At 36.6% G+C, this 27,707-nt stretch overlaps 3 protein-coding genes across 3 annotated transcripts in view; all 3 read right to left on the bottom strand.

Annotated features, from left to right (window-relative positions):
- Window positions 1-23,193, bottom strand: part of iars1 (isoleucyl-tRNA synthetase 1) — a 51,144-nt gene extending 27,951 nt beyond the window's left edge. Inside the window, exons 1-13 of the mRNA XM_008408523.3 lie at window positions 23,052-23,193; window positions 20,425-20,548; window positions 19,697-19,853; window positions 19,488-19,607; window positions 19,314-19,396; window positions 18,348-18,465; window positions 17,350-17,497; window positions 13,723-13,810; window positions 13,406-13,466; window positions 12,247-12,342; window positions 10,990-11,112; window positions 3,219-3,310; window positions 2,303-2,401 (exon numbers count right to left, since the gene is read on the bottom strand). Of these exons, the coding sequence (XP_008406745.2) occupies window positions 2,303-2,401; window positions 3,219-3,310; window positions 10,990-11,112; window positions 12,247-12,342; window positions 13,406-13,466; window positions 13,723-13,810; window positions 17,350-17,497; window positions 18,348-18,465; window positions 19,314-19,396; window positions 19,488-19,607; window positions 19,697-19,853; window positions 20,425-20,543 (1,304 nt within the window). The 5' untranslated portion in view covers window positions 20,544-20,548; window positions 23,052-23,193. The remainder of the gene's footprint in view (window positions 1-2,302; window positions 2,402-3,218; window positions 3,311-10,989; window positions 11,113-12,246; window positions 12,343-13,405; window positions 13,467-13,722; window positions 13,811-17,349; window positions 17,498-18,347; window positions 18,466-19,313; window positions 19,397-19,487; window positions 19,608-19,696; window positions 19,854-20,424; window positions 20,549-23,051) is intronic.
- vimr1 (vimentin-related 1) lies at window positions 6,030-8,095 on the bottom strand. The gene has a single exon (XM_008408522.2). The coding sequence runs from the start codon at window positions 7,885-7,887 to the stop codon at window positions 6,751-6,753; it is 1,137 nt and encodes a 378-aa protein (XP_008406744.2). The 5' UTR covers window positions 7,888-8,095; the 3' UTR covers window positions 6,030-6,750.
- A 1,581-nt stretch (window positions 23,194-24,774) lies between the features above and the next one.
- rpl29 (ribosomal protein L29) lies at window positions 24,775-27,243 on the bottom strand. Its single transcript, XM_008408520.2, has 4 exons — window positions 27,137-27,243; window positions 26,684-26,736; window positions 26,528-26,592; window positions 24,775-25,091 (listed from the first exon to the last, which is right to left on the bottom strand). The coding sequence occupies exons 2-4, from the start codon at window positions 26,718-26,720 to the stop codon at window positions 24,999-25,001; spliced, it is 195 nt and encodes a 64-aa protein (XP_008406742.1). The 5' UTR covers window positions 26,721-26,736; window positions 27,137-27,243; the 3' UTR covers window positions 24,775-24,998.
- Between the last annotated feature and the right edge of the window lie 464 nt (window positions 27,244-27,707).

Here is a 27,707-nt window from a genome sequence, read left to right as displayed (position 1 = left end):
TCTGAATGACATTCATATCTAAAAGAGAACCTAACTTGTAAATAAGTGAAATAAATTAAGGTTTTGGTTACTGTGAAAAAGGGACATTTTTAACAGAGTGAAATGTCTAAAATTGTTTAACATTTTAATCTACTTCCTGCTTTAGTTATAACTCCAATTAAAAACCCATTTTCCAACATGTAATGAAAACTATGACTCCATATTGAAGGTTTATGCCTATTTCTTACATCAAATATGTGGGGACATAAATCAAAAATAATGAAAACAAATCAGATCTGTTCAACAGGGGGATACATTTACTGAATTTCAAGACTAGGTTTTCTTAATTCTTGACCAAAAACACAAAAATTGAAACAATGTTGGGGAAAAAAATAACAAAACAAAACCAGAGCAAAAGTAGAAAATAAAGTGCTAAACCCATTTCTAAATTGCAATAGGTAAAAAAAAAAAAGTGATCAGTGCTCAGTTAAAAATGTTAAAATAAACTGGTTTCCTATGTTTAGATGAGTGTTATTAGGACCTGAGAAAACTTATCAGCTGTGGAATAAAGGTGCTGGACTTGCTGGCTGTTCTTAAGTCTAATAGAATAACTTTTACTACCACAAAAAATATATTTAAAAATAAGTTTTATTCTTTTAGAGTCTGTGTTTCCTACCTAGATTCATTAAGTTTTCTTTTTCCTGAAATAATGATAACATATTTATTTTTCAGATAAACATTTTTATTCAGAAAAAAAAGAAAATCTGGGTTGAAACTGTATCTGAAAAAAAGATCATGGTTTAATAGAGTTATATAAAATCAGTAAGAATCATGAACAAAATCAGTCCAGACAGACACTTTCTCAACACTATTTTTTATGCTTTCTTAGCTATCACTTTTATGTATTTTGTTAACTTTATGTATTATAAATGTGGAGAAATCACTTTACAAACAAGGTGTTTAATTCACCTTCTGGCTCAGAAAATGTCGTCTCCCTTTAGGCGCTCAATAATTCAGCCATTAATTTATTCTGACAGGCAGGTACCTGGAGAGATTCAGCCTGAGTATTGAATGAAACTTCTGAGTAAATGGATAAAAGGAACAAATCCCTTTTAGAGCGTCCCAACTAGTCTTTTATAATAAATTTTCTGACGTGGTTCAGAGGTTTTTCATGAGCTAATGTAGGCTACATTTAGCAGCACTGAGGATTTATGCTTGTGGAAATGTAAAAACAAAAGGAATATATATTAAAAGATAACATGCATTGCATCTTACATCAACATTCATTCAAAGCAATTCACGACACAAAAATATGTCCAAAGGGAGAGTAAAACATTCCTAATCATTAACTATTTCTTGTAGCTTATCTGTAATAATAAACTGAAACATTTTGCCAACATTAATTATTCAGCAAACAAAATGCCAAAATGATTTCTGGTTGTCTACTGGTATAGCTAAAAAAAAAGTAAAAAAAAATAGAATACTGTGCAAAAGTGCAACATTTTTTTGCAAATAATTTTATAAATTCATTACACAGAGTAAAATATTTCAAGTGAGTTTCCAAAAATGACCTTTTTCAAAGTATTCCAATTCTCTGAAGTGGTGAATTTTAGGTTTTCTTTATTTGTTAGACACAGGGATCAAAATTACATGAAACAAATGCTTGGAATAATCGACTATGTAGATGATTACATAATATTTGGGTTTCGCTTTATTCTGTTTTCTAAGATGTACCTGTATGGTTTAGTAAAAGTTACTGAATAATTCGGCAGCTTGGTGTATGCAGTACCAACACCCTTTAGATAAGAACCACAGACTGTAGTGTGTGTGTGTTTGGCTCGGTCTCTGCGTGTGTGCGTCTTCACCTTCCTTGCGGTAAGTCATTCATCTTGGTTTGACAGTCCCATTACCAGAGGCAGCTACTGTGGCTCAGAAAAGAGCGCTGGGAGCACCATGGGTAATACCACTTAGAAAAGCCATCATGCTGAAGCTTATCCTGCTTCAGATTTAGCCACATGCTAATTTTCTCTACATTAAAAAAAAACCACCTTGAGGAGGAATTTTATTCTCATATAAGAAAATTCAGAAAAGTCACTGCAAAGACTTCGATTTTAAATCCATCATGGATGCTTTAAAGACCTCTGCAGCCGGAGAGATGGACCATCAACTAGCACAGCTGAGCGGCAGATGTAATTGTTTTGAGACTGCATCTGCCGTTTGCCCTGACTCAAAGCATTTAAGACCAATTGTTTGGTGAAATGCCCATAGTTGACACCTCACGGTCACTTAACTCCAATACAGATATTGGTTGGTCGCAGCTTACCAGTAGCATTTCCCGTTGCAGTCCAGCAGTTTGTCCACCATGTGCTCCACTCGCACAAACCAGCTGGGGACAGCTTTGTAGATCAGGGGGGTGTCAGACCTGAAAAATGCAAGTCATTTCATAAAGTTTAGTACTACTATATCTTTCTACTCACTTAAAAACTTGAGGCACCTTTAAAATTCAGTTACGGGATTTACCATTGGGCCCAAAATGGCCCTGCTCATAAAAGTTTAATGAAATTGTTAGCTTTCAATTTTTCTTCCACTCTCCACACACATTTCTAGCTACCTCAGCCTGATAAAGTTTGTTTTGTTACAATTTAAATGTGTGTTTGATTCTGCATGTGGGAAGTTTTCACAGTGGTTGGTTGTTGACAAAGGATTTTAGGTTTTAATTACATCTGAAGAAATTATTTTGAAACAGACAAGTTTTAAGTTGCTTAAATATCCAACTGAAACACAATTTCAAACATCAAGATGGAAATGATGCTACATTAAACAAAGTTATAATCAGGACTCGTCACTGACATAAGGAAAAAGATGTTAAAAATGCTCTAGATAAGAATCTGATTTCTAAAGTTAAAACTTTACATCTGGGGAAAAGGGCAAAAGTTTAACACTTAAGAATGTGATGAATGATGAGGAATTTACTGAGAAGGCATAAACGGTGAGTCCATAAGACAGGTAACGTGTTAACTGCCAAACTATCCAGCTGTCATCGCAACCAAGCTTTCCTGTGCAAAACAATGACCTCAATGTCATTAAACAGAGAAATTTTCTGTAGGTATTGGAGGAGGAATCATTTGTGACCTTTCCTAGAACGGTGGATTCAGCCGAATGAAGAAAAATAAACTTTCATTTTCAAAGGGTGACGAGCACAAAGAACAGTAATGAGGTTTACAGTCAAGATGTCTCACCTCCAGCAGAAAGGGTAGTTATGTTTGAATGTGCTGGCATGGACCAGCCGTCCCTTTTCCTTCAGCAATTTAATGATGTTCTTGTCAGCATCCTACAGCAGAACAAAACACAACAATGCCTTTAAGGTTAGAGATCCCACTGTGTTGGATGCTGCCACATATCTGCGGTGTAGCAACAGCAAAGGTCTGATGGGTGGACACATGAACAGATCTTTGCTGAGAGTTAAAACTCACACAAGCCACTAAAAGATTTTTTTATCTCATGTTAAGTATAATTCAGTCTATTGGCTGCATGGATATATCAAGAAAAACACACAGGCTTTTGCACCGATATGTTTGACTTCAGTAAAAGTTTCAAATGCAAAGATCAAAATAAAATCCCACATACTTTACACATTGCAGTCATCTAGAATGTCGCTGAAAAGTTATGGTGCGTTCACACCAACCCTGTTTATTCCACTTTAATTCAACTCCAGTTTGTCTGTTTAGAAAGTCTGATTTGATTGGCGAGGTGTGAAGGCGCAATTGAACTCTAAAGAAGACCGACAAAACAAACTCTGGTCCACCTACAAACCTGTGATTCGTTGAAGTGAACTCTGGCACGGTTCAAATGTATAGGTGAATATAAAAAGGACCAGAGACCGCTCAAAAAGCAGGAAGTAAACTGTGGTGCAGTGCATTCTGGGTAAATACAATCCAAACAAACGAGAGAGTCTAATTAGAAAAATGGCTAATGGTCTTTTATCAAAGACAACAAAGGAAATCCTAAAATGCTAAAATCTGATGTTACTCCATTTTTATTTACATTTTGTGGTGAATAAAGTTACACTTAATGTCTTCTTCTGAAGTTTTTGTGTCGTTCTGTCGGTGCGGGCTTCATGGTACCCAAGACTCTCCAAATCAAGTTCCCCCTCCTGCTGCAATCATGATGTTTTGTCATGTGTGATTTACAACAGCATAGTAAACACAGAGATCATGGCAGAGATGAAACACTATTACAGTTCACAACTTCGGAGGTAGAGAAAACAATCATTGACGGGCTGAAAAATTTAATTTGATTTTTGATGGTATTTGGGGGTGAGGGAGAAGGAAATGGAAGGAAAGGAAAAGTTGGTAAGCCGTTCACCAGCTGCATCAGACCAGAACTGAGCAGGGGGAGTTTAATATATCAGTACATACTTCCTCACAGCCTTGAACAATTAAAATGTGCTCTCCGACTGAAAAACTGGTGTTCTGTCCATCTGTGCTACACAACCATCAGTCCTACTTTGCACAGATAGTCAGAAAAGTAGCTCATGGAAGTAAAAAGACACCAGGTCTTGTGGCAAGAAGGAGAAGACAACTTGAGGTTGAGAACAAAAATAAAGAGATTTTGGTCATGCAGTCACAGGAATAACAACTGATTATGGGAGTGGACCATGCAGAGCCCTTTATCCTCCCTTTTGCAGGTGTGTTAGATTTATTGATGACTGTAATCTGGAGAACTATTGAGTCTGCAGACTTTTGCAGGATTGTGTAGGCTACAAGAATGCTGTATTACAAATTAAATTTTTATGGGCTTTACGTATTCTTTTATTGTGCCGAGTAACCATTTTAGATATTAATTAGCTATAAGCCACCATCAACAAGAATAAAACTTAAAATAATTACTCTGTCTGTAGCAAATTTAAATAAGTTTGTTTTTTTGGAATTACATTTCTGATATAAATCAACTTGTTCACTGAGACGCAGCTGTGATTCGATTAATGATTTGAATTTTCTCTATTGTTCAACGAGAGCATGTGCTAGTGCAATTAAAAGTTCATTTTACAGCTTGATACACAAACAGTTATATTCAATCTGTTACAATAGGGGTTTTGATGAGGGTCATTTATCAGCTTAAAACTACCTTTTGAAAAAAAAAAAAATCACCTTTAAACATTAAATATACTTTTCATTAAGCCCACATTTCTGTCCTAAAATGTTTTTTATTGGTCTGATGTAATACTTTAAACATAATTGTTCTGTTTTCATTTGCTGCATGCATAAAAACATTATAATTAACATAACTAAAGGCTAAAAACAAAATTGTGTAAGTGATCCATATGTTGATTTCAGCTAAAGAAATAAATTATTTTTTCTACAATTTCCTGATTTATTGAATGGGTCTATTTTGACAAGGGGTGCAATAAAAATCTGCATATCAGACATTTGAAATGACCTGCTTTGTAATAAAGCATTTCAAAGAAAGAAATAATCTAGTTTACTGTAAACAACATTTAAACAATAAAGCTCTAATTAAATAAGATACATAACCCAAAGCAAAACCATTTCAGGTTTTTATTTTGAGTTTTCTTTCTGCATTTTTAACTTAACTACATGTAAATGAAATGTAACCTTATATATAAAAATGACATCAAGTCTCAACATGTCAGTAAAAGTAAGAAGTGTGTATTTTGTTATGCAATTCAGTTTCTGATCATGCATCCAATCAGCCAAGAAGCTCTCGTCTCACACTCTGCTTCCTGCAACCAGGACCGCAGTTCAAATCACAGGAAGCTCATAAATACATCTCAAAGTGGTTAATACTCTGCTTTTCATCAAAATAAGATGATCTAAACCACACATCAGTTTGTATCCCTAATGAGAAGATTTTATGGAAACCAACCCTAACTCAAAAATATGTCAAATGGATGAACAAACAATGTGGAATAAGGTATTTAAACAAGGTTAAAACAGTATTGGTTACACTGAAAGGTCTGATATCCTAAGAAGTTTTTTTCCAGAGAAAAGAGTTAAGAGGGAAGCTAGAGGAAAGAGACAACAGCATGGTTTGGTATGCACTCAGTTCAGTCTTTATTTAGTAAAAGCTGGTAAGCATTACTGTAAATGGTTAACAGTTGTTTCTTGTCAAAACATTCAGAATTAATAAGGGTGGCCTTCTTCATTCGCTTCAAGTCGGGAGTTTTACTGTGAAGGAAAGTTGGACAGGAGGCAGCAGACTGATGACACGGAGCGAGAGACAGAAGCATAGGGAAGTGACAGAGGTACGACAAGCGGGGCTGACTTGGCAGGAAAAAAGGGGGAGGTAAATTTAGCAGGACTACTGCAGGAGCTGGAGTAAAGGAGAGGGGAGACAAGCAGGGAGAGATGAAGCCTGCCAAACCCAGATATGAAATGAGATGTGAAAATAATGTGAAAATGTTCAGGAAAGATGGAGGACAGCAGCGATGGCAGCGAACTAATGCATAATGGAGTCAAACATGAATTACACAGGAGAAGAGCTGTTTGTCTTAACATAAAATACATCCGAGACTATGCATAGATGCACATTGCTGCTACATTTGTATTTGTATTATTTTTCAGTTACTGAATTTCCACCAGGAACAGTAAGTTAGACTTTTATGTGTTCAGTTAAATAATGAAAGCCGTCTACCACTGCTATTAAAATGTTAAACAATATCAAGTCCTTTGCTTAAGACCTTTGAAGTCTCTAAAACAAGGTGATCTCTGCTCATGTTGTGCACCAACTCTTCACAGCTCTCCATGTGGATTAGGCATCCTTAGCAATTCCCAGCCTCTGCTCTTCTCCTTCCAGTAGCTTCCTGTAGGTGGCGATCTCTGCATCCAGCTTGAGCTTGATGTGCAGCAGTTCCTGGTAGTCTTGAAGGTACTTGGTCATCTCCAGTTTGGTCTCACAGAGCTGCGCCTCCAGCTGAGCGATGATGCTCTCCAGACCTCCCACCTTGTCCATGTGGGAGTCCTCCATCTCCTCCAGCTGCTGCTCCAGGGCGGCATTGCGAGCTCGCAGGCTGTCGATCTGGTTCTGCAGGTCTGACACCTGGTTGTGGTAGGTTGCGATCTCTTCTTTCATGACTTTCATGTGCTCTTCGTGTTTGCCCGCGTGCTCCTTCAGGGTGTCGAATTTGCTCTTGTACCACTTCTCGGCTTCTTGGACATTTCGGGCGGCGACGGATTCTATTTCTGCGCGCATGTTGCGCAGGTAAGCAGCGAGGTCAGGACGGTCGCCGTCCATCTCGGCTGTAATCTTTGAGTCTTCGATCTGCTTCATGAGGTCGGCCACCTCTTCGTCATGGAGTTTCTTGAGAAACTCGATCTCTGCCACTAGTTGTTCTATGCGCTTCTCCAGCTCGGCCTTCTGCAGTGTGGCGCTGTCAACGTCCTGACGAAACTCCGTCAGAATCATCTCTGCTTCTTCTTTGAGCGCCAGCTCCTCCTCCAACTTTAGTCGCCATACTTCCACCTCCTCCTCAATGTAGCCTCGCTGAATGTCAGCTGCTCCCTTCTCGTTGGTAAGGGCTTCAATCAGATCCCGAACCTCTTTGAACTTGAGCTCGTATTCTTCGCTGATGCCACTCGGGCTTCCCTTGTAGCGGTCCTGCAGAGTGGCCAGCTCCGCCTGCAGAGCGGCATTTCTCTGCTCCAGGGCCTGGACCTTTGAGATGTATCCTGCAAACTTGACGTTGAGCTCCTGCATCTCCTCCTTTTCGTTGGCATGGTGCTGGTGTATCTCTGTCCCGACCTCGACTGCAGTGCCACGGTAACCAGAGCGCCCGCGGCTGTCGTATGACGATCCACGGCACCGGGACGGAGACGGGCTTTGAACTCTTACTTTGCTGGCGGAGCTGCTGATCTGCAAGCTCTTCTGGGTATAGGATGAAGCCCGCATGTTGTGAAAGATACCGGATTTCCTTCTGAAACTGGAAAATGCACTAGGCTCTGGCTTTCGTGAGTCGCCCAGGATGAGACTGAAGCTCCCCCGGATCACCTCTTCATTTTTATGCGGCGGTAAAGAATGTCTCAGACAGCCATGAAACTATGCTAGGCTTTAACACATCTCAAAAGTGGATTATGACAGACTTTCAGAGAGAGCTGTTGCTCCATGCTCTTTATTAGCTGTCGCTGTACTGTTAGTGACGATGTCCACTCCCTGAGCTTTGCACCAACATGTAAAATAGTGACCACATCATTTACAGCTGTTATTTTTAACTCATCATCAACTCAGAACGCAAACAAAGTTGGGTGTGACCAAATGCAAAGACATAATGTGTTGATGTGCTGGTAGACAAAGAACTGTAAGCATCTTCTTCAAGAATGTATCAATCTGTTTTCATAAAGATTTCATTTACTCTCTGTTGTAGAGTTGAAATGTAGTCACCCCTTGTTTTTATTAGGGTTGTTAACATTAACAAATGCGATTAATCTAAAAAGTTTAACGCGTTAACACTGCAGAAAGTATATTAATTGTATCACATATTTTGACCTAAAAAAAAAAAAAAAAGTGTGACCTAGTTCAAAGCAGAGTTACACCGTCTTGTGCTGTGATCAACAATATAGTCGCATTTGTAAGTGATAATTAGAAATTTCACTGAAAAACAGTGGATACCCACGGTAGTAGTTGCAACGACTAATTGTCCTTCCATCAAAGCACAACCGGTTTATAGTTAACATTTCTAAATTAATGTTTGAAAGAAATAATTTGTTTTAAACATTCCTGAATATAAAAATCTGGAAAACTGAGAGTCTTCAGTCATGTTTGGTTTGAGCTGCCATAAAAAACAATCAACCACTTGAATATCTGTAGTTTTTATTTCCAAAGAGTATGACTCTGCTTTGACTGACTTCTTCACCACCTAAGTGATACAGTATATGCAGGATACAGTATCGCACAAACACTGCATCATCCATTTTTTGTGTTGAGGCGGTATTTGATGAGAACAGTAGATTTTGTTACGATTTCTATGAAAAGATTATTCTTCTGCTGCAGATTACAGTTGTTTTTAAACCTGTTTTTATAGCCTAAAGTGAAAAAGCTTTGTGAACTCTACAGCGATTCTTTATTTGCTTCATTTGGGGAAAATTAGTGCCCTTGGTTATCCCAAAATGTAAATAAACGTCAAACATAAATGTTCAAGAAAGTAAAAGTGAGGTTTTGGCTTTCTTAGAAGAATTTCTACATGGTCACGCCCTAATGTTTTAGCAAATTCAAGAGTGTTTTATCCCTCCGAGAGACTTTCAGGCATTTTAGCACTCAGAGTTTTTATAAAATCTTTTCTTTTGCTAAAAGAATAATTAAGCACATCTTGATCAACGGTGTTGACTTCCTTACACATCACCTGTTAAGATTAAATCCATTAAGAATCCAAGTTTACCCAGCTTAATCTAGTCAAAATACTCACTTTTCTAATAGTTTATGCACACAGTTTAAAACTAAACAATTAAAACTGAATAAAAAGATAACAAAAATGTATTTGTGATTTAATAAATTATTATCTCTGTTGGGGAATAAATTAGGACAACAATGGATGAAAATATATTTTAAAAAAAGAGTCTGAAACCCAAGTCCTTGAGTGCATCTGTCTTGCAACTTCTGGATGCATCCCTGCTCCAATGTGTCTGTATTTTATTAAGTTGTGTTGGAACAGGGATGCATCCAGGAGTTGCAGGACAGAGGCACTTGATTTGGGTTGCCGATCCTAACAAACAAAAATAAAAAATCACATGTACGCAAATCACATGAGATGCATGTTATTAGACGTCGTTCTGCAGTATTTTGGAGGAGGCTTGCCCTGTTAGATTCTGAGGTGTTCAGAACAACAACAATTGAAGAATTTTATCAGCCAGGAAAAAAGTCAACAAGTGGACGACATTCTCGTGGCTGTCCCAAGCAAGTTTGACCAACAGCAGATCACAAGATACTAAAAGAAACCTTAAAAAATATCTTCACTGGAACTTCTGTGAGCTGCCGCTGCCTGTTGTATTTTATATTATAGAAAATACATAAAATACATGCTCAGATCTTAATCTCACTGAGATGCTGTGGGGTGGCTCGGGACAAATGTCAGAAACTGGTGGATGATTTCCTGTTAAAACAGAGCTAGTTATTGGTGTCTATCCAAAATTAGGTCAGTTTTTCTTCCAGCTAAATAATGAAAAGATTAGATGTTGATATGTGAACTGAATAATTCATAAGGTGTTTAAGACTGTAAACCCCACCATGGAGATATTCAAGGTGAGCTGCAATGATGTGAAATATTAATCTTACACAAAAGCTGAAAGATATTTAATCGGTCTGGCATCTAATAAGAAAATGTTCAAAGAGAATTATTTGGGAGTATTATAGGGATACCAAGCCTCAGAATAAAAGCTAAAATTTTATCAAAGATGCTTTGCATGTTAATAAGCATGTTCAGATAGTCAAGCAATAGAAAATAAATCTATCTTGGAGCCTGAACACTACACCAAGCACACCTGCAGGTCAATCAAAATTTAGCTCAGGAAAAATGATCCTAAGATGATTCACAATCAGATGCAACAGCACATTTTTTAGATAATGTTCATAAAATTTTTGTTTTTTTTCTCTCAGGCTTGATAATTCTTTTATCACTTAGATATTCTTCATTTATTTAAACAATTTCTGATACATCTAAAAACCTGGAGAACAACTGATCAACATCACTTTAAATAAAATTTAATGTAAGTCTGGCTCCTTACAGTATATCAAGTTCTTAAGTCACCAACTTTAAATTATGTGAATACTATCTTATATTTCAGCAACACTGCAACTGCAGCATGCGCCTTAAGGATCAAATGGCCCTGTGAGACTCAGGATAAAAATCAGATGCAAACCCTGCGAAGCTGCAATTAGCTTTACCAGCTAAAGCAAATGTTAACACCATTATGTTAAACATTACATTAGCCGTTCCTAGAGCAGAAAATGTGAAACTTCCCTGAATTTAATCTGCATGTAAATGCATGACGTGCCACTCACTTTGACATACTGTCCTGCAAAGTCAGTGACCTCTGAAGTGAAGCAGCCAGAGGCATCCACAGGGCAGATAGGAGCCTGGTCCCGCTGGATGATGTTGTATTCAGTGCACACCCTGTAATCATCCTGCAGAAACAGTAACATCACTTACAGTTTTTCTTATTACATTTAGACTTTTTTTGTTTTTAAATTTCCAACTTCAAACATTACACAAAATGTCAAAGTTAATCATAATTATTTCTTTTAAAAAAAAAAAAAAAAAAAAGATTTTTCTGGTTTAACCATGTGACTGCACATTAAATTCCTTGTTGAGGCGAACAGCTTTTACAGCAGTGAAACAAGCTCTGCTGGTATGTAGCAGCTTTGCACGAAAGATATGAGCATCGCCCAGCTCTAGATGTAATTTCTATTCAAACACCCTGTCAGGATCCAAGATGGATGACTCACTGGGTCATTTCACATCTAGTCATAACAAAATAAATTTTGAAAAACGCAGTTGGGCAGTGCCTTTTTCCCCGACCATAAATCTTTAGAATAAATGCATTCATATTTAAGATTTGACTCTTCAAATAAGCCCAAGCGAATCTCACCGCTGAATATAAGGTCTAAATGAAAAGCATAAAAACATGTCAAGTGTCATTCAAATTGTAGATTTTATGACACAAAGTAGTCAAAATACGTGGAAGTAAAAAAGATATCCTGTTCTCTCCCGTTTTTATTCTAAGGTCAATTACTTACAAGAGTCTTTCTGTGCAATTTAATCTCAGTCGCTCTGTGACGGCTGAAGAAGTTCGCTAGAGAGCTTTAGTTAAAAAACATTTTGATCCACCAGTCATGCTCTGGTTTGTTGTCTTTGAACATCTCCAGTTGTTAAAGAAATTCACACCCTAAAAGCTGTCATAGATGGAAATCCACCCACACCCACTTAATGATACATCAATCACTAACTCACTTAGTTTCAGTTTTATCCTTTGTTCCCTCAAGCACAGGAATGAGACCCAAATCTGTGATGCCTACCTTACAAATGGATGGTGGACATTTGAATACAATCAGTGTTCTCATTTAATATTTGTCTAAATGCTCATAGGTGTCAGTCAAGGCATGAAAGTTTCGTCACATTTCATAATATGTATACTTTTATTAATTTCTCTCCTTCAGGGAACAGAAGCTATGAAAGTGCCGTAATTTAGATAAATCAAGCGCTTGGCCACACACTGCTGCTGTTTGACAACTGGAGATAAATGTAAGCGTGTTACTCACAGCTCCAAAATACGGGGCCTGGTGGACAACTCCTGTGCCCTCGTCGTCTTTGACGTAGTTATCCATCACCACCTGGAACGCTCCCTTCTCCGCACACTTGAGTCAAACAGGAAGAATTTCACACCGTGGAAAAGATACAGAGAGGTGAAGAAACAGAAGAAAAACAATCACGATCAACAGAGGCGTTTAGCATTTTTGCATACTTTGACATAAGTATGCATTTGCATGTTTAATCATATTATATTTTATTAAAACGCTGTTGCAAAGTATCTAATAAACAGATTTTCTGTCAAGCACAGCGGTGTGTATACCTGCTGGCATTCATGCAGTTTTTCAGCTCTGTCTCACCTTTTTCAGGGCACCACAGTGCAAATCAAGCTGCTCGCACATGTGACTAACAACTTGCAACCATATTTTCATGTGTTGCTTAGGTTCACACACATTATTAATCTCTGCAAGCACAATATGCCACAACACTGAAAGATGGACCCTGCCAGTCCATTTGACTTGTTGCAAAATCCCATAGTAGCAATGAGTGCGCAGCAAGTTATGGGTTTTAATGCACTATAATGAGTACAAATGTTATAGTGCTTCTCCTACGTGTATTTTTGTGTTACCCAGCTTAGTTTATATGTATTTTGATTGTTTTGTTTTCAATAGTTAGATTATCCCTCTTTACTAAGAAAGATTTGGGTTTTTTTCCATCATTTGAGTTGCACTTCCTATCCTCATTTTCAGTTGTTTCATCTAATAAACCTGTTCACTTCGACCTTACCACCTTTCACACATTTTATATTACCTCTCCTCAACCCCAGCTGAGCTTGGACACAACATCAGTCAGAGCTGTATAATAATTGCATGAGCTCAATTTCTGAAGTTCACTGAAGTAAATTTACTCTACTTACCAACAGTTATTTACTCATAAATAGCTATGCTAACTATGAGTAATAAGTGCAGCACGTCAGCCTGGTTATATTAGAAATGAATGTCCCATGCAGTTGCATGGTTCCTACACTAGCACAAAGATTTTTGATGTATGCTGTCAGCTGCATGTGGTATTTGTGCCCTGGTACAGAAAAGATGTTTTCTTTATTTTATAAAAAGATTATGTAAAACTGCGAGCAAATTTGATTGAAATAAAATAGAAAACCCTACCTACCTTACTGAAGTAGTGAAAAAGTGGTTTGTACTTTTTTCCTTTGAGGTCTTTGCCTGGAAATCTAGAAAGAAGAATAGAGGACGGTTAAAAAAAAAACAAAAAAAAAAAACACTAGTCTAGATCCTCAAAAACCAGAAAGCTTATCAAGAGGCGACTTGATACAACATTCTAAACTATTTTTATTACCATTCCTAGTTTTTTAGGGGTGTAGAATTTAGGGGACAAACCAAGCTTAACAGTAGAGTTCCCTCAAAGACAACGGAGATTATACTTATTCTTATTTGAACTTGTAAAAACTTAATATAGTTTTGACTGACTTGTTCAAAATTGTGTATTCGCCCTCAGTCTTGAAAAGAGCTACCAGTCTGGCTTCCATCATGATGTAGGTCCTTCCTGTGGTGTTGTCTGAAAGAATAATGTGAAAATGTCATTTGCAAGATATGGGTTTCCACTTTTTATAGAAGGTTTTATATGAAGAACAATCTTTACGCAATAATCTCTAGTAATACGTTTATCAATCTTAAGTGAACATTAAACACAGACATATCATACTTCAGACCAGAAATGGTAAAAACTAGAAGTCAATAGTGAATATTTAATGGACATGATGTTATTAATAATTTAGAGCCAAAGAAAACCGATATTCAAATACAGACTGATGCAGAGCAGCAGATCCCAATTAAAAGTGCCAGATTTTAACAAACAACCCTTCAAATAATGATCAGACGTTCTGAAATACTTCATCCAGGGATTTATACAGACACATGTCAAATCTGGTGAATTACTAAAGAAGAAACTACAAATGGCTAAATTGGACTGTGGTAGGTATTTTAACAGTGATCGGTGTTTAACCTGCAAAGACCACAGACAATAAGGCAATAAATGAGGCAGATATAAGGATGCATGTTTTTTTAATTAATAATAAAAAAAAAGTCAATTATCCTAATAATGATAAACTCAACACTTAATGTGTTATATAAAGAAATGTGCCTAATCTACGTCTTCAATTTAGGCTTTCTTAAGCATACAGAAAATGAATAAATGGCATAATGTATTAAAATGCAGGCGTTTTTTTTATATCTCATTTAGCTTTTTGCACATTTATCCAGATGAGAAAATGCATAAATCAAATGTCCCACTTTATTTGAGCATCTCTGTGGTGGACATATACTAACCCAATATTGCTAGCATCCAATAAGTCTTTCCATCTATCTGCTCATTCATCTAACAGCTCGGGTCATTTTTCATCCCCTGTCAACATAACGCCCTCTTCAGAGTGATTAATGCTTTTTAACATCAACTTAATTTACAATAAACAGCAACTCATCAAATATTCTTCAGATCTCTTCAGCAGTAGTGAAGTATTGCATGAAACAAGTCCCAAGGTTGAAAAAGAAACAAATTTGGGGTTTTTTTGCACACAATGCACCTAGCATCGTGTGGGTTGGCAACAGAAGTGAGACACCAGTGAAACAAACATTGTCCAGCCAACTAGCAATAAATGTGCAATTACCCATGATGGACACAAAAGTTACTAGTTTGTTAGCATAGCAAAGCTATGTTGGCAGCTAGTTACCAGCAGCCTCAACTGTAAAGTTGAGCGCAACTCAAACTTCTGCCAGACAGAAAAGTCCCGCAAGAATACAAAAAGCTACACATACAAAAATAAATAGTCATGCAACGACAAAAATTTAAGTCCTGCGATTAACATATTTATGGCCAAATAAAATTTTTTTAACTAATTTAAAACATTTGAAGGACTTTATTTACATGAATTTAAGACTTTTTAAGTTTGCACAGACACCTTGAATCAAGTCTGTTTGAGAAGCTGCAGCAAGACCTGGAGACTGTTTCATACAGTCTGGCTGAGACTGAGCTCTGTTATAAAGAACAATGGCCACATATTTCAGTATTTAGATGTTCAAAGCCGGTGGAGACAAAGCCCAAAAGAGCCGAAGATGTAATGTCAGCAAAAAGTGGTTCTACAATGTATTGATATAAGGGGGTGATAATAAATGCACACCACCCGTTTCAGGTTTTTATTGGTAAAAATAATAATAATTAGGTCATGTATCATCTTCTTTCTACTTCACAGTAGTGTATGCCTTTGATTTGACCTATTACATAAAATTCAAGCACATTACACTGAAGTTTGCAGTATGAATACTTTTGCAAGGTACAGTATAAGAGACAGACATTTTAAGAAACTAAAGCTTGTTGAAAAAAAATGACAGAGGGGAAATGTAAAAGAGGAGGCAGTGAGAACAGCAAGTGCAGCAGCTCTGTGGCGGGCAAAACCAAACGGTCTGAGCCAGAGGGACAAGAAAGGGGGACAGTACGTAGCAGAATCAATAAAAGATGTTTCTTCCCCTCAGTGGCGTGAAAAATGACAGCGCAGCTCAGACCTGCCGCAGCTGGCAACCCTCGAATCAGTCAGAAACACATGCGGCAAAGCAAGGAGCCAACAACAAGAGACAATAACAGGTGGATGTGAGGGAAGAGCAATCAGGGAAAATTTGGGAAAATGTTGGGATGAAGATGGCAAAGGAGTGCAGAGAAGCGAAAAGGAATAACGAGAACATTCATTGGTATTCCAAAGCAGTCTCTCATGCAGCACAGCCAGCGCAGAGAGGATTAAAAGCTGCACGTCAACAGTGCCCCCTGCAGGATCTGCCAGGTTAAGGCAAGCTGACAGAAATCTAGGTCATCCATTTAAAAACCTACCGGTTATCTCACAGGAAACTGAAAAAAAAATACAGCAGTAGGGTAGCAGAAAACAGTAGCTACATCTCTAGGGTTTTTTTTCTGTATCTGAACAAGGACAATGCTTTTTTTAAGTGGCCTCGTTTGAGGTTCATCCACATTTCCAGGTAATAGGTACACAGACCTGGATCCAGACCCTAAAAATCAGTCCAAGGAGTAAAGGTCTGGCAATTCTGTCTCATATCAGAAAGCAAGGCAAGAAGCTGTTTTTTTTTTAAACACACTTGTGTTGAAAGCTTATTTATTTATTTATTTATTTATGCATTCACAAATAAATAAATAAACAAATGATATGATGTACATGATGTTCCATTTAAAAAATGTTTCTTCCAGTGAGAGAAATTATGTAACATCTCAGCAATGGGAGGATGAGAACACGTTCTTTCCTCTGTAGTGAGTTAAAGTTTTATATTTTTTATAAGAGGTCTCACTTTACATGATCACACCCCCATATAAAAACATCACATGATGCATACCAAGTGGCCACACCGACACTCCATTAACAATAAAAAAAATACATAAACAGCCTCCACTCTGCCATTTTAGACCAATCAGATATCCAATCAGAGAAGAGTGGTATTTCTGCAGGAGGCTTAAAGGAACAGGAGCTAATTCAGAAGAGGTGAGTGAACAAGTTGCAGCACTACTAAATGTAGAAAAAAAAAAAAGAATTTTCTATATAAATTAATAAGAATAACATTACCAAAGTATTTGGACCAAGGGATATTTAAATAAATTAAGTTGTGAAATCAAACTTTATGAACATACAGCAGCACGTTCAAGAATTATTCACAGCTGTTGAATATTTTTTACATTTTACTAACATTTTGTCTTATAGAGCAAAACAAACTAGTGTCTAATTGTGAAGGGGAAGAAAAATTGTAAAGCTCATTTACTTCTGGACTTTGGAATGTCCAAAAACATCTCAAAGAGTGAAGAATATGTGAATATGCCTCAATTTAAACTGTTCCCTTATAGCTCTGGCTGTATAGTTAGGATCGTTGTTCAAAAGAATATAGGCAAAAATACTAGCTGTCCAGATAATTCAAGAAATCTATAACCTCAATTTGTTGATTATCAAAAAGCCGTAAGTCCCTGCTCTTATTACAATGTTACAAAAGAAAATACAGATAAAAAATATGAAATTATGTAGGTCTTTGTTCTTTAACACAATCTCTCACCTTTGACCTGGACATACAAGAACTCTGGGTTGACACAGAGCGCCAGGTTACTCGGCAGGGTCCAAGGTGTGGTTGTCCAAGCAATCAAAGAAACGTTTTCGCTCTCAACCAGAGGAAAACTCACAAACACAGAGGGATCCTGGACATCCTGCAGACAGAAACCCAAGAGGATGAGTAGGTTCTTTCTTCTCATTTTCAGTTTGGGACTGTGCATAATCTGTTACGTCAGACATATTTTTCATAAAATCTAGTCTAGAGTATAATTAGTGAGTGTACCGTGAGATTATAGTCAAAGAGACCCAGCTCCAAAGACTGCGCAAACAGTGTAAGAAATACAACATAAACCTAAAATAAACAAATATGGTGATACTTAAAACACATGTGCAAACACAAATATAAACACCACCAAATCAGTGCATATCTGAGTTCAGGCTTGACCATCTTCTGCTTTGACAAAGAAATTAAAGAAAACCTCATAAATTCATGTGTAAATGCAGAAAAACTATAAAATGCTCTCATGAGCTAAATTCTATAAAATGGTGATACATTTTATAGAATTCTGGGTAGAGTAGTTGTCTTGTGATCGGAAGGCTGCAGGTTCGATTCCAGCTTCCTCCTGCCAAGTGTCGATTTGTCCTTGGGCAAGGCACTTAACCCCAACTTGCCTACCGATCTGCGAATCGGTGTATTAATGTGGGAGCAGTTGTGAGTGCGAATGGGTGAATGTGACTCTAGTGTAAAGCGCTATATAAGTTCATAACATTTTTAATCTAGTTATTGTTTTCCCAAGCTAAATGGACTGCATCTTTAACTGAGATAAAGAATTATACATTTCTGCTTGCAAGACATTTGATTCAGAGCAAAGCAGAAAATGAGTGAGTTTTTATTGTCCATGTAAATTTCTTCTATAGCCAAATAGACCATATCCCAGAACAAATATCACTTTCAGAAAAGAAACACGCTGAAGGAGCCTGAAAGAGTTCCTGACTTGAGCGAACCTTGTAGTTCTGATGGGACTCAAAGTTGGAGAGGGGTGTGTTGCAGGCAGTGGAGAAAGGCATGACTTTAAATCCCCGATACACCAGGCCCTTGTCATACAGCTGCTTAAACACCCACCTGAAGGAAAAAAACAAAATAAAAATGATTTCAAAAACGTTTTTAAACATGAAATGACAACAAGCAAAACTTGTAACACAAAGTACGCAGCATTCGGTTTTGTCATCGTTTAAAATACATTTTCACACTTCATAATATACATCCAAGAAATGCTTAGTTGATTCAAATATATTTGCTTTTATGTTTTATACCAGGTCAAATATAAAATAATAAAATTCCTAATCCAGCTAAAAACACATAAAATAACAAATTAGGCACATACTGTATATTATAACAGACTTTTACAACTTTTCCTTTGCTTATTTACTCACATGGTCAAATTTTTCAAGATATTCATGTATTGCATTGAATATCCAAATAATTTTCAAGTAGAAGAAAATATTCTAAGTTTTGTGAGTTTAGACTTTACTTGACAATAACATATTCGCACATTTTTATGGAGTCTCGCTGATAATAAAGTTTTATTATCATTATTAAAGCAACATTAAACATTGCTATTACAACTGCATTATTTTAGCGTGCGGCTATAATTTGCAGACGACAGGAAATTTTAAGTTCAAGTCAAGCTGGTAATTAGACAATTAGTTTCCAATGTAAGTGGAGTGAGCTCTGAGAGGCTTTTCACAGATCAGTGGGTTATAATGTGAATACTAACAATGTTGCCTTTAAGATCAAACTCAAATCAAGTAATACATGCTAATAAAGTCCTGAGATATACTGTTTTTAAGTGGTAAAATACTTAAGGTGAAATAATAAATCCAATACAACTGTAATTGGAGATTGTATGTCCTTTTCATTAAATTTACACCATCTACAGAAGAAAATGCAACAGTTTAAGATATCCATACCAGACTGTCTCCATGAACCACGGGTAAAGAGTCTTGTAGTCATTCTTGAAGTCGATCCAACGGCCCATTCTTTTCACTAAGATCTGATGGAAAAAATTTAAATAATTTGCCATGTAATAGATGTAAGCATATTGATTATAGACTGGACAAAATGTAAATATTTATTGCACACACCTCCCACTCATTAGAGTATCTCATGACAATATTTCGGCACTGCTTGTTGTACTCAGCAATGCCCATCTTGGCCACGTCTTCAGGTCCTTTGATCCCCAACGTTTTATCAATTTCATACTCCTATAATGACGAATGACCAATTAGAAAAATTAAATCACATAAAACATTACTTTTCTAATATTCTGAGAAACTGGAGGGCAAAATCTCACCACAGGCAGGCCGTGACAGTCCCAGCCAAAGCGCCGGTCCACATGAAAGCCACTCTGGTGGGCAAAGCGGGTAACGATGTCCTTGATGGTGCCAGCTAGGATGTGACCGTAATGCGGCAGACCCGTGGCAAAGGGAGGGCCATCGTAAAAGGTGTACCTGGTGAGGTATTAGTAATATCATGGATTTCACTTAGCAATAAAACAAAGAAATGAATACATGAGGTCCCACATAGTAATGTGAAGAGTGTTGATAAGAAAGACTTTGTAGCTGAACATGTTTTCAATGTTTTCACATAAATACTAAGACATTTTGGAATTTTAATATACTTTATAACCATGGGTTTAAAACAATTATGTTTTTATCAATGAGTCCCTATGGTTTCATCTGTATCATCTATGAGTCACGTAGTCTCCCTAAAACCTGGAATAATTTGTCACTGAGTAACTGCCACCATAACTAAATTAAATTAGAATTTTACCTTTGTCACTGAAAGAACAATCTCTTGGGTCAATGTTTAACTTGCTTTCTCACTTTCAAAAGCACAAACCATCCTTTCATGCAATGGATTTTTATAGAGAAAAACTGATGTATGTTCAGATACATACAAAAACTGAAATATATATAAAATACATTAGAGCTTACTGTAAATCCTAAATCTGGAATCTTTGGACAAAATAAGTCAAATGATTCTGAATTAAATCACCCATGCCATCATAAGGAGTCCCACCTGGGTCGGTTCTTGGACTGTTTGAGGCATTCCTGGAAACAGTCCCTTTCTTGCCAAAACTGCATAATCTTCTCCTCCTCAGAGGGAAAATTGATGGATTCAGGAACTGGTTCCACCATCGTGTCTGTTCACACACAAACAGAAAAACAGTTCATTAATATATTAGAAATACATTTTTTTTTTTTTACTTTTGTTTTACAGTTCATTTCAGTTAATACAACCACACGTGTTTAAGGTCTTTCTCTTGACAAGCAATGATCAGTAGAGTCTTTGGTGTAAAAATCGCTCAAAAACTTTTCACAAATGCTCAAATGGCTCAGAGTTGGAGCCATTTGAAAATGTAACTGCCTTAGCAACCGCTGCTAGGTAACCACTATTGCTTAGTAACCGACTGCTGAAAACAGAACACTGAAATTTGCTGGGAATTTTAAGGGAAATACGAGCATTTAAGAGCAACATTTAACAAAGTTTGTTGTTACTTTAACAACAAACTGAGCGTCTACTTGCGAGATTAGCCTGCTAGCTGACAACAAGGATGTGTCATTCGTGTGAACCAGCTAACCTAACCTGTTTGGACAGTGGTTTTTGTGATTTATTTATAGACATAAATGTTGATCTTCTTGTTAGAACTTTGAATTTGAGTTCCGTTTAAAAACCTTTTAGCTTGGTATTAACTAAGGGAATCAAAGGTGTAAATCAAAGTTTGTCTGGGCGATTGGTGTAAAATATGGCTAGAATTGCTCGGAAGGTGATACAAGCATTAAACTTTGCACAAAAGTTCTTCATAATGTACCAACAATTTTATTGGTAGAGATAAAGAAAATAATAAAAACATATAATTTTTACTTATGAAGAAGCAACCTAAGTAGTTATTTCCAATCTTTTATTAGATTTCAATTTAACACCTTTGTGACCCTCACAACAACTTCTTACAATTATCAATAATTATATGCTGTCTTTCTGCATTCACAATTAAATACTGATTTGATCATTCTTTTTCAGGCATCATTGTACAGTAGATATTCAGTAAAGTACTAAACATTTCAAACATTACATTTTGCACAGAACTTTATTTGTCATTGTCAGCACACTTCCTCATTTCTTCTTTATCACAGTGGAGTTTTGTTGTACTTCACTTGTGATTGCGGGACTTAACGCCATTTTGCATTTTGTTTGAGAACGGTGGCTTCATTGTCACCTTCATGGTTTAAGCATGCAAAAAATATAAAGACTTTAAATAAAAAGTCATTGTAAGTTAAATTGATATTGAACTAATACATTTAGCAAAGGAATGTTTGTACACCAATCGCTCATTTTCAGAGAAAATGGGAGAAGGAAGAATATTTATTTTTTCAGTGACCGCATTGTTTATTGTGGGATGTTCCATTTCATTTGCAGTTTACTTTGAAAGCACCATCGGCAATTGCTGTCAACATTTGCAAGTAGGTCCTTCCAGCTGTGCTGTGTCACTACTATGTTTTCAATGGAAATTCATCCAACCTTTGCCATCTATTTTGTCATCAAGTTTGTTCGTTTTTTTGTGTGTTTTTTTTATACAATAAGTCTTGGCGCCAAAGACTTAAAAACTTCGGTACTGAAAGCCTAAATTAAATCAAATAATAATTTACCTCTTTTTATCTTGTTTATCTTGTATGCATGTTGTTGTTGGTGAACTGGTAGAACTGGTAATGGAAATTTACTGGACAAAATGTCTTTAGACACAAAGGAATCTGTGAATCATCCGATGAGCTTGATGCGTTGCCAATGAAAACAGACCTCATGCTTAAACCATGAAGGTGACAATGAAGCCACTGTTCTCAAACAAAATGCAAAATGGCGTTAAGTCCCGGAATCACAAGTGAAGTACAACAAAACTCCACTGTGATAAAGAAGAAATGAGGAAGTGTGCTGACAAGGACAAATAAAGTTCTGTGCAAAATGTAATGTTTGAAATGTTTAGTACTTTACTGAATATCTACTGTACAATGATGCCTGAAAAAGAATGATCAAATCAGTATTTACTTGTGAATGCAGAAAGACAGCATATAAATATAGATAATTGTAAGAAGTTGTTGTGAGGGTCACAAAGGTGTTAAATTGAAACCAAATAAAAGATTGGAAATAACTACTTAGGTTGCTTCTTCATAAGTAAAAATTCTATGTTTTTATTATTTTCTTTATCTCTACCAATAAAATTGTTGGTACATTATGAAGAACTTTTGTGCAAAGTTTAATGCTTGTATCACCTTCCGAGCAATTCTAGCCATATTTTACACCAATCGCCCAGACAAACTTTGATTTACACCTTTGATTCCCTTAGTTAATACCAAGCTAAAAGGTTTTTAAACAGAACTCAAATTCAAAGTTCGAACAAGAAGATCAACATTTATGTCTATAAATAAATCACAAAAACCACTGTCCAAACAGGTTAGGTTAGCTGGTTCACACGAATGACACATCCTTGTTGTCAGCTAGCAGGCTAATCTCGCAAGTAGACGCTCAGTTTGTTGTTAAAGTAACAACAAACTTTGTTAAATGTTGCTCTTAAATGCTCGTATTTCCCTTAAAAGTATGATTGAATACAGCATTATACGAAACTGTGTTTTACTTCAAAAGTAGGTACTCACATGCACTGCAACCGGCTGCCGAGACACGAGAAATGATGCAAGCTGGAGTCAGAGCATGGACGGACGTGACGACACGAGATCCGATTTGCTGCTTCAAAATAAAAGGTCCGTTTATGTTTGTAGCACCACCAAACTAAGAGTGACATAAACAATCAGAGGCGGTTTGCGCTTGAATACTGTTTTTGGGAATAAATAACTTGTTAATTGCTGGGTTATCCATCAAAATGTAAATGCAATACAGCTTAAAGAAATGGTGAAAATATTTTCCTCGGTTTAGAAAGCAAGCACAAGAATGTGCTGACTAATTATTTTAGTGATTATCTGGGATAAGTGAAGTTGTACAAACTGACATGGATAGTGTACTGAAAGACATATTTCTAATAGGACTGTGAGAATAACACACGGACATTTGGTGAAATTTAAGTGACATTATTGCTGACTATGTAAAGATGGCGGTTTCATTTTCTCTTTGGTTTACACATTCAGGTTTACCCAATTCTTTACAGAACTCCAGGCCTGCTGTACATAGACCCCAGTGTTTGTGAAACTGTGAGATCAAGTGAGCTTTCTCCATTGGGTAGCTCAATTGTGTTTTAGAGATAGTGTGACAAACTCCAACATTCAGGGGAAGCTTTAAGAGAAGCTGTAGCTCCTACACATTAAAGGGTGTCACAGTGAAGGTGGTTTGAGCATCTCATGAGGATCTCTTCTTGACACCATTGGGTCCTCCGGATTGAACTGGAGTGCGTCACTGTGCGGGATAATTTGGTTTCACCTGAATCATTTGCATCCTTGAACCGATATTTAAGCAGGAGAAATAATGTGTATGCTGCAGGTAAAGTGGTCAATATCAAAAAATCATTGCTGAATTCCCTGAATGTAGATTTCTTTTAGTACAAGAGTACTTGTCATTTTTTTATCATATAATCTTTACTAGAAAGATTATTGCATAACTAGAATCTGCATTAAATGTACCAAGTTCAACCTAAAGATCATTCTGCAAGAATTGAGCATTTGTTTATATTTACTGTTGCAATCTGCTTAAAACCAGTGTTGCAAAGTGTGATAAAGTTGTGTCTTCTTAGATTTAAGTCTTAACTTTTACTAGTAAAGATTTACCCCCTATATTAAAAGCTTCCATATTTCAACTGTTTTCAATGTTTCTTTGGGCATCTCCAGGTTGTACAACATATTCCATGACGGCTACATTATTGGCTAAATGCCATAATGCCTTTATACTTTTGAATAATTTATTTGAGAACTGAGAAACTTACAGGTTCATTTGCATAATTTAAGCAACTTTTTTCACAAGATCCTCAATTCTGACTTGCTTACATTAAGTGAAAATGGCTGTGACCATCATGCATTAGTATAGTTTCCAATTGAAACAGCTTTTTGTCAAACCTTCAATAAATTACAACAGGACACATTTGTTTTCACCAAAAATAGCACATAAATGATCTTATGTATATTTAGAAAAATACAGCTGAGATCAACGTTCTTAGGCCACTGAGGAATGATGCAATTAAAGTTTGTTTTTTGGTGGGGGGTGGGGGTTATGTAACCCCAGTAGAAAGCCTTTTCCACGAATAATGCTACAGAGTGCTACGTAAGAGGTTTTTCAGTCAGACTCTGTCTCCTTTTTCGTTGCAGCTCATAACGATTATTTACCAACTGGTTCAAAGAAAACAGTGCAGTGGACAAAAAAAATGACCCATGTATGAACACTTCCAGAACAGAAAGCTCATTCTTAATTTATTTAAACTTACAAACTTTTGCAAAATTTGGTGTGGAAGCAAAAAGCCACAAAGCTGGCTTAAAAAAAAATCCTTTTCTGGGTAATCAACACATACAAAATATAAAACGAAATGGTTTTGTTAATAAAGCATTACTTTATTATGTTGGTGTATGTGGAACAATAATGGACACAGAAATTAAGCTTACAGCTTATTTCTGAGCTGCTGCTTTCCGTGCCGCCTTCAAGCCCTTCTTGTTATGCTTCTTGGCAAAACGCATATTCCTCAGGAATTTGGGATCCACCTGCAAACAGGAAGGTTAACAGAATGAGTGAGCTGTTGCACTAAACAGTCCAGCATAAACCATTAAAACATCCAGGGGAAACAGATTTTGCTCATAAAAGTAAATCATGTAAAGGAGTCTAGATTCAAGTAAAAATATGGTGCAAAAATTCTGCGCACAAATACAGAATACTACACCAGCTTCATCAGAAATGCACAAAACAAACATGCAATACAAAACGTTTATTAATCTAAAAACATCTTTTGCGATTTAATATCCTCACACCTACAGAACTGGAAGTGTTTGAAGCTACAGCACATTTTCCTCATGCAGTTTTTCAAAACTCCACCGGCAGCTGCAATTAACCCATTTTATAGTCAACCGAATGAGAAAACATTTTTTTCCAACATTTGTGCAAATATTTAGCTAAAAGCATTTAGACCAGCATACTAGAAAATGTATTGCAATATAACTGCTACTTACAAAATAAACAATGTCATAATCAAGAAGTCAACTTTATCATATAGAGATTCTCAGTTAAAAATATATATATTTTGAATAGTTGTAGGCATCAGATGAAATAGTATTAAACTCATCCAAAACAATCCTGTAAACAGCTTTTTTAAATCTTTCAACATTTTAAATCAAAGCGATGGTCTATTATCACAACATGCTTGTTCAAGAGGGAATGCTGCATCAGTGCAATATGCTGGGTTTACTTATAAAATTTGAACCAGTTTGAACCATTTCTCCTTCTAGATGATGCACTTGACCATGTCTCTCTGTCTCCTAGACACAGCTGTTGGCTGAGATTTTTGCTGCAACTTTTTCATCCTGTAGCCGTTTAAAAAAGCTCAGAGTTCATCTGTTACGTTTCTCTCTCCTAGATGAAGCCACAGAAGTACGGTAGATGGCTGCTTGTAATGAACCAGGTTCTGCTTAAGGTTTCTTTTTGTTAGGAGTTTTCCTCTCCACTGTCACTACATGCATGTTCAATGTGAGGGATTGCTGCAAAGTCAACAACACAATGCAAGTGATTCTCAACTAAGTCAGTGACTCAATGTGATTTGCTTAGAATTTTTTCCCCCTGCTTATTAGAACAATAAATTGAACTTGACTGTAATGTTCAAAAGCTGGAATAAATCTGTAATGTATGTAGCCAATTGAATTGTTTGTGTATAAATAAATGTCAACCCAGAGACACTAATTTGGTATCATTCAAAAAATTAATCTTCTTCCAGGTGAAACTTTGTTTCCAATTTTTTAACACCAACAACAACAACAGACATGACAGAGACAAATTTGAGGTCTTGGATATGTGGAAGCAACTTCCAAACCAAAGGGATAATGCACAAAGACTGACAGTACAATTATTTAGCTATTAAAAGTTTGTGCAAGAACACTGCATTTCTCTAAACACCACTGTAACACAGAGCAGAGTTGGTTAACATACATACCCCCTTCAAGGACTCATAGCGATTGGATCTGGGCTTCTTGATGCCATTTCTGTGCCATTTGCGAGCTGTTGAAACATGTCAGTCATTCGTTTTAACAACGCTCTTTGCACAAAGCTAGAGGAATATCAACGAGTAAATTCAGATGCAATCACTTACACTGGTTGTGAGTTGTGTGGTTCTTCGACTTTGCCATTTCAACGCTGGTAAATCTGTAGAACGGACAAAAGAAAAACAGAACCAGCGCATCATTAGCCACGAAAAGCGACGCTAGCGTTCGTTGCTATTAAGCGTTCATTTAGTTCGTCTTGTTAGCCACCAATAAATATGTTTTATTCTAAAAAACTGCATAAATAGACTAAACGCAGGAGGAAAATATAGTCAACTAAATCACGAACTAGTTGGTATTATATCGGTAGCTACACATATGTTAGCACTATTCAGACGTTTTATTTGTCTCTTTTTAAGGGTCGAATCCTACCCATACTGTGAAGACTACATTACTAAATAGAAACTTTATCAATGTCTGCGGATGTTTGGTCAACAGTATATAAAGCAAAAGCAGATGGATGAAGATTATAATAAGCTCAAAGCACCGGGATAAATAAATACCTGCCACACGAACAGACGACAACCGGAAGAGAAAGAAAGTTCGCTGCGGCAAACAGAAGACTTGAGTCAAGAGCGGAGCTGTGTGGAAAAGAGTCGCATGTTTTTGCACACTGCCACCTGTTGGTGGGTTAAAGTATAACAAAGAGCTCACACAGGACCGCCTGGTGTCGCTCCAATCCACAATAAAAAAAATAGAGCCACATCAACTTTATGTTAAGCAAAGCGTGGCTCCGTTTGCCTGAAAGATCACAATGTTCTTTTCCTCTTTATTTCCTATTTAGATGTCATTAATGTGCGATTCGTGAGTAAAGTCTGACTAAGCTGTTTCTCTACATACCCCTTTTGTTTCATAATTAGAATAATAACAGAAAGATTAAATTGCATTAAATTACAGTATATGACATTAGCGTTGGTCCACTGAACAACATAGTAATTGTTGTTAACCATTTCTTTCGGATCACATAAACATTTTTAATTCAAAATAAAGATAATAAATTCAGTATTATTAGCAGATTGTGCTTGTGCACTTTTATTTACTTAAAGATTAGATGTTGGCCTTTATGTTATTGTA

This window comes from Poecilia reticulata, chromosome 5 (assembly GCF_904066995.2).
Source record: "Poecilia reticulata chromosome 5, P_reticulata-male-v2, whole genome shotgun sequence".
Lineage (NCBI taxonomy): Eukaryota > Metazoa > Chordata > Actinopteri > Cyprinodontiformes > Poeciliidae > Poecilia > Poecilia reticulata.
The sequence above is the reverse complement of the archived record's forward strand: the minus strand, read 5'-3'. Positions and strand labels throughout refer to the sequence as shown.